Here is a 12861-nt window from a genome sequence, read left to right as displayed (position 1 = left end):
GCTGTACCGCTTGGGATCTCTGCCTGCCCACATCCCAGCTGTGAGCATCCTCGGGAATGGGTGCTGGATGCAGGCAGGAATCCCCTGCAGCACTGCGGAGTGACTGGTCTCCCTAAGCTGCATGGGGACAACAGAGAGGCATGTGCATTATCCTGAATTGCTGTGAGCAGGTAATCCCTTGAGTCCGAGGGAGGAGATTGTAGGCAAGACATTGACAAACCTGACTTTTGCCCCCACACAACCCATGCTTCTTTTAGCCGCAGTGTGCTTTTTTGTCCATCCTCTTCAAACAAAGGAATGCCATTTTGGTTAACCCAAGGAGCATGCAGATTCCTTCTGATCACATGATTTATCCAGGATACTGATTTCTGGTTTTTAAGTTTATGACCATAGTGCAGGGGATGCCTAGTGCTGGGTGTCCTACAAACCCTGAATGTGAGGCAGTCCCTGTGCTGAAGATCCTGCCCCCTGACCAGCTCAGTTGAGCAAGGAAGAAGGAGGTGACTTACGAGCAGCATCAACAATGTCATAAAGTGCAAGTGGCAAGTTAATGCTGCTTTTTTTATTCCAGCCCTTTTGATGGGGCCCTGTTAATAGAGTGTTGGGGAGCAGAAACAAAGGAAAGAGCACAGCAGCTAAAAGCCAGTTGTCACAGCGCTGCTGCATTAGTGTGAAAATGTTGTGTTTTATCAGAAAAGAAGTGCCCTCTCCATAACAAATGGCATCGCACAGCATGTAGCAGCTCCAGCCTGTAGATTCCTGTGGGCTGTGGATGATGTCAGTGTGCCCTTTGGAAGAGGGCAGAGAGGCTGAGCCGTTCAGTGGGATTCAGCACTCTTACTGTGGTCTTCCCTGGAAGATCAGACTGAGGAAGAGTTGAAACACATGCAGTGAAAGCCTGGCAGGCTGGGGAGGGTGAGAGAAGGCAGTGTGAAGGGGTGCATCTCGTGGAGGGGATGGTTTTGGAGAGGGTGGGTGGTGGTGAATGTGGAGGGACTACAAGCGGGGGACCAGGGAGTGTGCTAGGGTGGGTGTCTGGAGGCTGTAGCAGGAGCTTTATTGAATTATGGGGTGGGAGCTCACATGGGAGCAGCATGAGGGAGGGCAGGCAGGCTGTGCAGAGGGCAGGGGTCTTGTGCGCTCAGAGCAGCACTGGCATTCCCCTGTGGACAGCAGCGCTGGAGACTTCTGCACTGCTCCCGTTTTCCAGAAAAAGCATGCAACTTGCTATAATTTTCTCTTATCTTCTCAGAAAATGAAATGCGTTCTCTGAAATAACTTGTCTTTCCTTCCAGTGCTCCTTTAAATCTGTTCAAATGCTCCATTTCCGTACTTAGATCTGTAGTTAGAGGTAGTGTAATGCTCCATAGGCCATATGGGCCTGCTTGGAAGCTTCATCCCAAAACTGGATTCTGATCTGATACTTTAACAAATTTGGGAGATGTATTTTAACATACCTGGTTTTATTTTGAAGGTTTTCCCCAGTTGCTTTTTTCCCTATCTCTCTTTCTTGGGAAAACAAACCAACAAAAAAAAGCTCCTAAATTTTTCTTTTTCAAAGCTGAGTATTGCAGAGGGGGCCACTCGTCCCCACCTTGTTTGGAGGCTGGTTTTTTTTCCCTGCAGCCTGTGGTGGCTGTTAATTCACATTTGGTTTAGTAATTAATCAGAATATAAATAATACATAGCATGTTATCAGAAAACTGCATGCCAGTGCTATGGAGGCAGGCACTTTCGGCCCCGGCGGGGAGGGCTTGCCTTCTGCTGCTCTGCAGCCCCCTAAGGCCAATTAAGGTGCATCCTTGATGAGATTCCAGCCGTTCCTTGACTGGATAAATGGTTGCTCTGATGCAGGGCGGGGGCAAAGCAAGCAGAGATGAAGGGGGTTTTAGTGTTCAAACAGCTGCAATGAGCGCTGGAATCTGAGCACCCCCTCCTCTCCTGCTCCTCCCCTGCGTGCGTGGGCTGAGGCTGCCGTGGTGGTACCAGGTGGATGGTGCAGGCACCAGCGGCTGCTTATGGGAGACTGTGGATCTGCCAGATTTGGGGTAGCATGTCCTTTGCCTTCAGCCTTAGTCCTGTAAAGGTCTTGTCTTCTGAAGGTATGTCAACTGTTGATAAACGAAGCCTTGAAGAATGTCCCAAGTGTGGAAACTTGCTTTACCTTCCCATTCCCCTTCGCTACAGCTCTGCCAGCCTCCCAGTGTAAGCCCAGGGAATGACGTCTTTGGTATTTCTTGTTTCAAGGCTGGTGTTTATTTCAGCTGCAGTAACGAGTGCTAAACTGGCTGGCAGGAGAAATAAATGTTGCTATGACAGTTTGGGTGGAGATTTGGAAAAGACACTTGAAGTTGCAAAACAAGTATAAAAACCATCAAGAAAAAAGCAAGCAAAAATGCAAATCCAAAGCCAACGGACTCTGAAGGCCACCAGATTTCGACTCTGTCTTTAACATTCACAGCTGTGTATTTACTCCGTAGCAGGGCAGCAAGAGCAGAAATAATTGAGCCTGGGATAAGCTGAGCTCTGCTGTGGGATCTCGAAAGCTCCCTGCAGGAGGCTGAATATTCAGGGCTGTTGCATGCTCCTGAAGCTCTGTCCTTGGTCGTCTTGTAGGGATCATGGGACTTCAGTGCTTAAACAGTGACTTCCTTTTTCAACCATAAATCTCAAATAGGGAGACTTGGTTTGAAGCACAGCTTCAAATATGTTTCCTCTAGAGGAAGGAGGGAAAAGTGAGATGGTGCTGAGATGGGGTTCTGGCTCTGGGAGCTGTTTGGCCATTTGGCTGGTGTGGTGCCTGCTCCGGGGGTTTCCCATACTGTGGTCTCTCCTGCTCTAAGCTCTGGTGCAAAAGAGGCACAGCTGCAGCGGTGCAGTAACGTGTGGGATATTGTGTTTCTCAGGTGCTGGAGCAAGATGTGGTTCTCCAGTCTATCGACCGTGCCATTGAGGCTGTGCACAATGCAGCCATGAAGAATGGGGGAAAGTACAACCTGGAGCAGAGAGATGTCCTCCAGTAAGTACAATGGTCTGGGAGAGCTGGCAGATGGAGGGTGGTCAGCGTGTGATGCTTGTGTCTTTTCTATTCTTGGGGGTCAAGTTGGACATCATTGATTTGAGTCCCTGTGCTGCAAAGTGCTGGTGCACTCAGAGAGCTTCCCAGCATTTGAGCTGGTAGCCGACGCTGCCTCTCCTGTCAACCACATCCAGCAAAACAGTGCTTTGGGCTTGCCCCTCTATCCCTATGCATGTAAAGAAAAGGAAACTCAGCTGCATTGTAGGCTTGGAGGAGAAATCCAAAACCTTTCCAGATGCATTTTCTCCTCTCTACCAGCCAGGAATTGTAGAGGTTGTTGGCATGTGGCACAAGGTCCTTTATATGTTCTCAAATAATTGCTTGTGAGGAGAATTTTTGTTTTTCTGTGATACCTCACACTCTGCACTGAGGCGCACTGGTTTAATCTCAGTTGAACAGCGATTCTAAAGTGCAGGCAATTTCTGAAGCTTGCAATGCAATATGGGACTCTCCCCTGAGGAAGAGGCATTTTTCTCCAGCGAACTGATGAATAAATCATGGGCTTTTGCAAATCCTCTTCCTTCCTCCCCCAGAAGTGCTTCCTTAGTTGTTAATGAAACTGGAGTTGGTGTTCAGAGTAATGTAACCCATTCTGGTATATATAGCCCAAATGCAATAAATCATTAAAAAATATAATTTAAATGTTGCAGCACGGTCGCTCCCTTCCTTTAGCTTTGCTGTTCCTGATGTCATCATTCTGTTTCAGAAAACTGATCCATCACCGAAAGGAGACAGTGTCCCGCAAAGGTCACTCTCCCACCCCGCAGGGGATGGTTATGACACAGTCCACCAGCGATCACCATCTGGATGTGGCACGGCAGCCCAACGGGGTGTGCCGGACAGGATACGAGCGACATCACAGTCTTCCGAACACTGAGTTCGAGGAGGAGGATGAAGGTCTCTATCAGGTAAGGGTGGCTGGGCGCTTTCTAGCTTCTTCTTTCAGTGGCATGACATCGCTTGTCATGTTTAATAAAATGCCTTTGCAGCTGAAGTCACAAATCAAGTGTTTGTGCGGCTTACCTGGGATTACGGCAATGTAAATTGATGCTGTCTCTGTGAAAGAAGTCTGAAACAGTCCCTCTGCCATTTACACTTGTGATGCTTTTTGGGATCCTTGAGGGTCCATGGTTTTATGGTGACATGTGAGATCCACTCTATATTGTGTGACTCTCTCCTGACAACTTTCTAAAAGAGTTGCAAGCTCTCTGGAGAATACTTTGAAAACCAGTCCTGATGTGAGCAGCAGAACTCCCTCCGAGTACTCAGCACTGCTTTGTTTCCCCCTTGTTAAATCTGCACAACAAGATCTTTGGTCCTTAAGCATTTTGTCTGCAGTGTCTGCCTAGTTTTGCTACTCAAAACATTAAAAAAACCAAAGATCCTGCTTTGAATGTTGCTTGTCATGATGAATTAAAGGTAAATTGCAGGAAATATGAGTTAGAGCAGATTTTTTTTATCTCAGCACACAGTTCCAAGGTTACTGTGCGGCGCCAGCTAGACTTCAGAATAGCTGCCCAGGACGGATGCAGCACTTGTTGGGGATGAATGATGTGGCCGATTACACTGTGTAGGTATAGCTGGATGTTAGGGCTAAAGGCGCCAAGCAAGGCTGAGCACAGAGATTTTTTTTCTCCTACAGATGAACATGTGCACTGTAGTTTTTCTTCATGTATCTGGGATAAGTGTTTGGAGGCGGTGTTTGTAACGTACTGATACACTGTCACTCCTAGCAGATGAGGTTTGTTTTACACTTGAAGAACTGTGAGTCTGCAGAGATGAAAGGTAGCTCTGGCTCATGCAGAACATGGCAATCCCTACAAACCCCATTTTTCTCCATGGTATTAATTTTCTTTTCTGGGCAGCCAAACCAGCTCCGGTCTCAAGCCTCTGTGTTATGGGCTAAGTGAATGGAGCACCTTACGGCCCATTCTCCATGCCAATTCCCCATCTTTATCTGGTCTGTGGTTTGGTCGCTTGCCAAAAAGGAGCAAGACAGATTCCTTGGCTGACAAAGAACTGTTTCTGTCTGGGTGGCAGCGAGGATGCAGTCGAAGGGCTTCCAGCTTAGCCCTGTGCTGAAAGGGCTCCTTGAGATTTTAACAGCTCAGTTGAGGGATTTCCTGTGTGCTTTGAAAATACAAAATGGAGGAAGCAGCATTGCTTTCTTCCACTGGTTATGCAGCTGCCAAAGAGGACACCTACTGAAATCTAAACTTTCTCACTAACTCCAGAGAAGCAGAGGTCTTGGGATGTGTTTTTCACTGCTTGGTATTTTCAGGTGCGTTCAATGTTTGCATCTGAAAAACAAAATTTGAGGTGCAAATTTCCTGTTAGTGGCTCTGTTTCCAGGGCTGAACTGGATGAAGTACTTGGTGATGGCACCTGTGATGAGCCTCTCTTCAGCTCCTCTGTAGTTCACATAAGGTGGGAAGCTGGGGCAGTTACATACCAGCTGCTAAGGGAGGAGGTTGGGCTCACAGAGTATTTTAGTCATAGTCTGCTGCATTTGTGCATGCTCAGTGGGTTTGTGATGCTCGTTTCCAGAAGCTTTTGCTGCAGACCATTGTGTCTGGCTTGGCAGAGCTTGCCTAGAGGAGGTGGTGGGCAGGGTTGTTGGTTTGGGTTTTTTTTGTTTGGTTGGTTTTGATGGGTTACAGGTTCCTACTATAATAGCATTATTCCCAGGAGTTGAAGGAGTGGTGGTGGTCTCTGCCTGCCCAGCTGGAAAGGGGATGGGAGTGTTGTGGTTGAGTCAGCTCTGGTCTCAAGCAGCACAGGGAGCCGAGCCTCTGCTAGCAGTCCCTGCAAAATGGAAAAGGAGATAAAGCACATGTGTAAAATCTGTGGATTTGGGGAGGTTCAGAACCTCCTTGTAGAGGCCTGAGGAAAGGGAGGCTTTCAACATGTGTGTAGGTGCCTCTCTCTGGACCACTGATAAGGTCCCTCCTCTTCTCCCCTCTGGACAGGAGGGATCTTAGCTGCAGGGACTCCTCCATGGTCACCTTCCCCATGGCAGCTGGACAGAGGATGTTTTCTCCCCTTTCCTCCTCTTCCATCAGGGGGTTTTGGTGTTGTACATCCTCCTCTTGGCCCCACACGGCAGCTGGGATGTGGGGCAGAGTGAGGGGATGGCCACTGGTTACCCCTCACGACTCCTGACTGTGGGGCGGCTCACAGCTTGGGCAGGCATCAGCACAGGGAAATGCATGTGATGCTTCACGTTCTCATCGCAGCCACGTGGACTGTGGTGCATGGCTGTCTAATGAGGCTGGCAGGGCTCTGAGCTAACATTAGCTGTACATCTATTAATTTAAGCACTAGTCTGTAATAGCTGTGTTAAATTTGCATGGTAAATTTGGAAGGGCTAATGAAGCCATGGAAATACTCCAGAATGACCCAACCCTAGCTATCTCCAAATAACGTCATGTGGCTGCTCTAAGCTCTGAGCCTGCCTGTGTGCTAAATCCTGCTGCTTTGGTAATCGTGGCCGTGCCAAGCAGCTCTGACTCGTGCTGTTAGCTCTGTCGCTTTGCAGAGAGGGCTCTGCTCTTAGCACAGCTGAGCTTTCCAGATTTGGGACCAGCCTTCCAACCACGCGATGCAGAGCCCCCTCCTGATCTGTTTGGCCTCTCTCAGCTGTGCAATCTCTTTTTGGACCAACACGGATCATTTTTGAAGCTGTATGCAAGTATCATATAGCATTTTATCCAGAGAACAATGTGGGATGGATTGACAAGAGCAGAAGAGCTCAGGCTGGGAATCTGCAGCAATATCTCGTACTAATCTGCTAGCTGAGGCGCTTATAAAGAGGAGACTTATGTGACATAGTAAAAGGTTGATGGTATTAGGTGTTGGGTGGGAGAAAGGAACTGAGAGATCCCATTTTAAAATTCTTTGTAAGTTGTGCAAACTGCTATGTCTTCGCTTGTCTGGTAGGGTCTAGACATGGGCTGTGAGCACTGTATTGTCAGCTTTTGGCATTGAGTCTTGAATATTTGAGATGGGTCCTGAAGGTGTCTTATTTACAGGAATGTCTTTGCTCCCATTTCAGAGGAGGTTTCTGCCCTTTTTGGATCCAGTGGAAAAAAAGTACATTTTTCATTCTCCTTGTTCTGAGCTATTCAAGGTAGAGCCCTCTCAGGAGCCTGTCTCAGTTTTTCATTGCAGGGACTGGCAGTGCTCTGTGCCCTGTGTGGTGTTATAGGGCTGCTCAGCACTAATAGGTCACAGAAAAACTTCTCTTCCAGGGCTAAACAAACCTGGAAGATTGGCACTGTGTGATGGCCTGAATGTCACTATAGATTTCAGCTGGCTTCAACCTGGGCTACCTGAGACATTCAGGCCATCACCTCTTTTCCCATCCTGTGCTGCCCTGGGCAGTTTTGTTGCAGGCAGCAATTGCAGTATCCCATAAAAACAGAGGCATGTTTCAGGCAAACAGGCTGTGAATCGCAGAAGTCCTGAGACCCCGAACTGAGTCTCCTGGCCCTGAGCCATTGGGATGTGAGGATTAGAGTATTGATGCAGTGTGCTCCCACCTAGCTTGGCTCCTGTGTTCGGTGGTGTCCTACTGATCAGAGGTTAACCCTAAGGTTACACCTCACTGGAGTAATTCTGGGTGGGAGCGATGTTGATGATCATGGTGTTTGGATCTGACAGCAAAAGATGAGTGTAGGAATGTAGGTTTGGGGCTCATATGCTGCTGGCTTGGTATTCCTAGCAGAGGACACTTACAGGAGAAACCCCAGATGCAGAGAGTTAATGCAACTCCCTGGCAAAAGCTCTTCCCAGCTGGTCTTGCTATAGGTAGCATAGGATTGTACAGAGGGTCTAGCCCTATTTTCTCCCTGCATGGGCAGAAATAGCTCTGAAAGCATGGAAAAGGCATTTACATGTCTCCAGTCCTTGGCTTTGTCTTTCTGCAAGGGTATTTGTAGCTGATGTAATGGATCTCTCTAGAAGAGTGTCTAAATACACGCTCTGTTTGCAGCTTCTGTGGAGCTATTGAGAGTAATGTGGAGTCACGGCGAGTGTGTGGGATTGCATTTAGAATAAAGGAGGAGTAAATGCTTGACAGGTCTCCACGATGTGTGTGCTGTGTGCTGCTGAACACAGCAATTAAACAAGGGCTGCTTTGCCTGTCACAGGGAGGGGATGAAGCCGGCTTGAGTCCTGCTTTGTTCTTCTAGGAAGCCGCCTATTAATATCTGTCCTCCTGAGAAAACTTCCCGGAATGATGAGAGAGATGTAAGGGCAAATTTACACACGCACACGAGAAAGGTTTCATGACAGAAAATGTCTTTATTGTCAACCTCCTTTGATTGCTCTGAAATTTTTCCTTATAGATCCCGCCACAGCCCCGGCGTGCTGCTCCTATCACCCCCCCACCTCCAGAGAAACGCAAGAACGCACAGATTGCCGCCTCTGTTAAAAGTAAGGACAAACTGCTTTCCAGATCTTGGGCATGAAATGGACACTGGAAGATATAACTGTCATGGTGCCCAGATGATTTTGCTTTGTGCTTAGAAGAGCATCCTTATATATATCCTAAATTCCTATAGGTTTTATATATGAAAAAAAAATATATATCCTATATTCCTATAGGTTTCAATGTTAATGATCATGAGCTGGTGACCAGTGCACCTTCAAGCCCTCTCTGATCTTGGAGGGTCTGGGAAGCCTGGTGCTGTGGATGGGTGCCAGATACAGCATCCTCCTGGTCCTCCGGTGCCAGTGGCCCTGGGAAACATGGTGCTCTCTGAGGAGCAAACTCTGCCTGCTCACATGGCTGGTCTGGCCAGTGCACAGCCTCAGTGACTTAAGATCCTTGTGGGTGTCTTTCTCCTACAGACACCATGGCCTTCTCCCAGCAAGGCAGAGGGAGTTTTCCCTGGCAGTGCAGAGTGCGGTAGTTCACCAGGGGGAGCTCACTGGTAGTACTTCCAGGACAGGCTCAAGTCTTGCTTTTGGCTCCCAGTTTGTCTGGCACTTTATTTGTACGGTGCTCATATGGGATTTCAATAAAATTGGTGGTTGGTGCCTATAAGGAGCAGTAATAATACCAGGGGCACAGCTGCCTACGTGCTGCCTGCAGGCAGGGGAGCAACTAGTCAGGAGCACTTCAGAGCAGGACCACGGGGCTGGGGCAGGACCTTCTCCATCTTTGGCACAGTTGGGCTGGCAGAGGCCGTGGTCATCCTGACAAGTTGCTGTCAGCTTGCCCAAGAGCTCTCCTGTGCTGTGACAGTCATGCCATTAGTGACACACAGCCCATCTCAATCCCACTCGTGTCTCCTTGTGAGGAGCAGGGCAGAGCTGTTGATTTGCAGAGATGAAACTTGGGTCTGGCACCAGCTTACTTAATGGTATTGAGCCATTTTTTACTGTGGTAGTGGGAGTTCACAAAGGTTAGTTTCCTTCAGCTCATTATCTTCATTTAATGAAGCATGGTGAGAGCTATGATTTGTGAATGCTCCTCTCTGAGGAAGAGGAAGAAAAAAGGGGGGTCCTGAACCCCTGTGGGAGAGAAGGGCCCTGTTTTTCTGCCTAGCTTGTGCTTGCCTTAGGGTGGAGTGGTGGATGGAGTAGTAGAGAGCTCCCAGGACCAATGGGGCAGGAAGGGCTGGAGTTCCCTGCAGAGGTGCAGCAAAGGCGTTTCACATGTCTGTCCCACTGGTCCTTCCTTTGGTGTGGGGGGAACTGCCTTCCCTGAGAGCTAGGCTCCCCATGGGGTATGCTCCTTCTCTTCCAGCACTGACATCAGCTGCTCTTGTGAAGCTCTAGATGAAGGTAGCCCAGTATTTGCCCGAGTAACTGTTTTCATAGTCAGGGAAGGACTCGGATACATTTCTGCCCTCTAGAAACTAATGGATAAGGTTTACCAAAACTATATATTAGACCAGGTTAAAGGAAAGAAAAATCTTAACGTCTCTTTGCTTGTAGTGGATTTTTTTCTTGGAAGATGGGACAGCTACCACTGCTAGAACTAGTCAAAACTAGAGGTGGGGGGAGAAATACAGCAGAGCAGATAACGTGGAGGCTTGTGAAAGTGGTGGATGCTAGCAGGGCTGCAGGACTCGTGATGAAATGTTGGAGAGTGTTGAAAGGGAGAGACTAGAGGTGTTGTCAGCCAAATGTTTCCTTCACTGTGAGTGCTAACCATGGTGTGCAGTTGGTGAGGTGCATGCAATAGGGAGGCGCCGGCTGGCATGTGAAGCCTTCAGTGTCTTGCAATTCTCAGGCACCATCATTCAAAAGTGAGGGCTTAGATCCTGAACACAGAAAAAGGCCCTTGCTAAGCTGGGGGGAAAAGACTTTTCTGTCCCTTAGTCCTGTCCCTCCCTCCCTTCCTTCCCCTTCGTAAAACACTAAGCCCTTTGAAGAGTATTCATCTCAATAGAGTAGTTTTCCCCTTTCTAAGGAGGTGATTGTGTGGGAATGCTCCAGAGAGAACTGGTACAATTTTGCTTTGAGATAAGTGAGGCAGGAAGAGGAGTTAAACTGCTCTGGTGGCATGCACAATGAGCCTTTTAATGGACTGTGCTGTAGCAATTTGTTTTTTTCTTTTTTCCTTTGATGCTGTTGCTAAGGCATTTTTAATTGTTCCCTTTCAGATGCTGTTGAAATTATCCCTGGGTCAGCTTCTAGTGCCTCCTCTATAAGCACAACATCCCTGGATACCTTGTACACTGCTTCTTCTGTGTCAGAGACCGCTCTCCCAACAGCCACCTCCAGTCCTGCCAACACCCCACCCCCTGTCCCGAGTCGGAGCGTCCACACCACAATAACGCGCAATTTGGATGCCGGCTCTGTGGCCCACTCCCGCTATGGGACTTCCCCAAAGGATGGGGCCAGCAAATCTCCCCAGACCAAGAGGGCTGCCCCGGCACCACCAGCTGAAGGCGGGTCCCAGAGATCCCACACTGTGGATGGGGAGAAGACTTCTCAGGTGAAGAAAGCTGCCCCGGCTCCCCCTGCAAGCCTGGATGCCTTCAACTCCCTCTGCCTGGAGGATAAGAAGGCAGCTGCAGTGGAGCCAGTGCCACCAGAACCCAGTGGTCTGGTGGCATCTGTGCCCAAGACGATAGGTGCCGAGCTGATTGAGCTGGTGCGCAGGAACACCCACCTGAGCTACGAGCTGTCCCGCGTGGCCATCGGCGTGGTCATCGGCCACATCCAGACCTCCATCCCAGCAACCAGCAGCATCATGGAGCAGATTCTCATCTCCGTGGTGGAGAGTAAGGTAACGTGCATGAGGCGGGGCCAGGGGCTGCTGCAAACCACTTCCTAGCATTGGGCAGGTGTTACGAGCTCAGTGGGCAATCCTAACAGTTGGGATGAGAAGTGCAGTGAGATCCCAAAGGAAAGGGGAGGGGTGCTCGATATGGGGGTAAATGTCTAGCCAAGGGAACCAGGGCTTTAAACCAAGTCCGAGTGCTGGTAGTAGGGTAGTGGAAAACAGGTGAGTTTATTCCCCAAATGAGCTGCAGATATATGACATAACCTTGAGTTTGTTGCTGGGAGTGAGAGGTGAAACCAGCTGAGAGGGCCCTTCGTGCTGGGAAGCACTGGTATGCTGTGGTGGAGGGGTGGGTGTCTCAGATGAGACTGCAGTTTGAGGAGAGGGTGATGAGATGGGCGGCAGTGAATTGAACATTAGGTGGGAGATGACGACCTTCCAGGTCCCAGGGACAGTGCTGGTGACAAAGCAGTGGTGCAAATGGATGCAGCAGGACTTGAGGCATGCTGAGAAAGCTCTGATGAGTTGTTGACCACTGATTGTGAAAGCTTGCAGAGAACCATTGTGGCAGCATAAAATCAGAGAAAGAAATGAATAGTGACTTTTTAAAGAGGTATTTTCTGTTATGAACATGACAAATAGAAGCTGAGGAGAATGGATCCTTCTCAGTAAGTGCTTCTGTATAGAAACCTTTTATAAAATAATGCATTGTATAAACTTGTTTTCTTATTTGGTGCCGCACATTGTCTATGTAGATTCTGCATGCCTATGCATACTATAAATCTGCATGGATTCTTGTCTCTTTTGATGATGGAGCACCCAAACTTCTATATGTCTGGCCTGGTCTTTTATCAAAGTGATGAAAACTAGTTTTCTGTAGATGGGAACCTCTCTATTCTATAACACACGCCCCGGCCCTACTTCTTTTAAAGACCATGGAAAAGTAGTTTTTCAGCTGCTGGAGGAAAAGCGTTATCTTGAGCTTGTTCTAAATAAACCTTATGCCAAAATGATTGTATATTCCTCCTTCCTCTGCTGCAGACATGCAAGGAGGGAACTAAAAGGATGCTTCTTGTGGCAGTCATTGAATTGACGAAGTGCACCTGGGCAGCTCTCTGCTTTAGTTGGAGCGATAATAAATTTCAGCTCCCACTTGCTAAATACAACCCTGAGGAGTATGCTTCATATAAACATCTAAGATTGGAGTTCCATTGCTAATGACAAGATTATAATGAACTGTTCAGAGGCATTTGAATAGGGAAAACTAATGGCATTCAAATTTTAGATCAAATCGTAATCTGGTTAACTGTCTGCACTGAATAGAAGGTCCTATAAGCAATCATTAAGTCTGTGGCCATAACCCAACGGTTAATTGCTTCCTCCTTCAATAACAATACCGTGTCAATGTGCGATCTAGATTCAGCAAAAAAATTTAGCTGTTTCAGGCAAATGTTCTGGCTCTGACTTGCACGCTAAGAAGTTCAGTTTTCTTTTATTTGGACCTTGGACAAGATTTTAATATTATTTTTGTCTTTAATAC

At 48.1% G+C, this 12861-nt stretch overlaps 1 protein-coding gene across 4 annotated transcripts in view; it reads left to right on the top strand.

Moving 5' to 3' along the window:
- NCKIPSD (NCK interacting protein with SH3 domain) overlaps positions 1-12861 on the top strand; it is a 54688-nt gene that overhangs the window by 19698 nt on the left and 22129 nt on the right. For all 4 annotated transcript variants that reach the window (XM_074836135.1, XM_074836136.1, XM_074836137.1 and 1 more), the window contains exons 2-5: positions 2907-3019; positions 3786-3987; positions 8428-8515; positions 10696-11324. In XM_074836135.1, coding sequence (XP_074692236.1) covers positions 2907-3019; positions 3786-3987; positions 8428-8515; positions 10696-11324 — 1032 coding nt within the window. The remainder of the gene's footprint in view (positions 1-2906; positions 3020-3785; positions 3988-8427; positions 8516-10695; positions 11325-12861) is intronic.

Source organism: Strix aluco, chromosome 11 (assembly GCF_031877795.1).
Source record: "Strix aluco isolate bStrAlu1 chromosome 11, bStrAlu1.hap1, whole genome shotgun sequence".
NCBI classification, from domain to species: domain Eukaryota; kingdom Metazoa; phylum Chordata; class Aves; order Strigiformes; family Strigidae; genus Strix; species Strix aluco.
The sequence above is the reverse complement of the archived record's forward strand: the minus strand, read 5'-3'. Positions and strand labels throughout refer to the sequence as shown.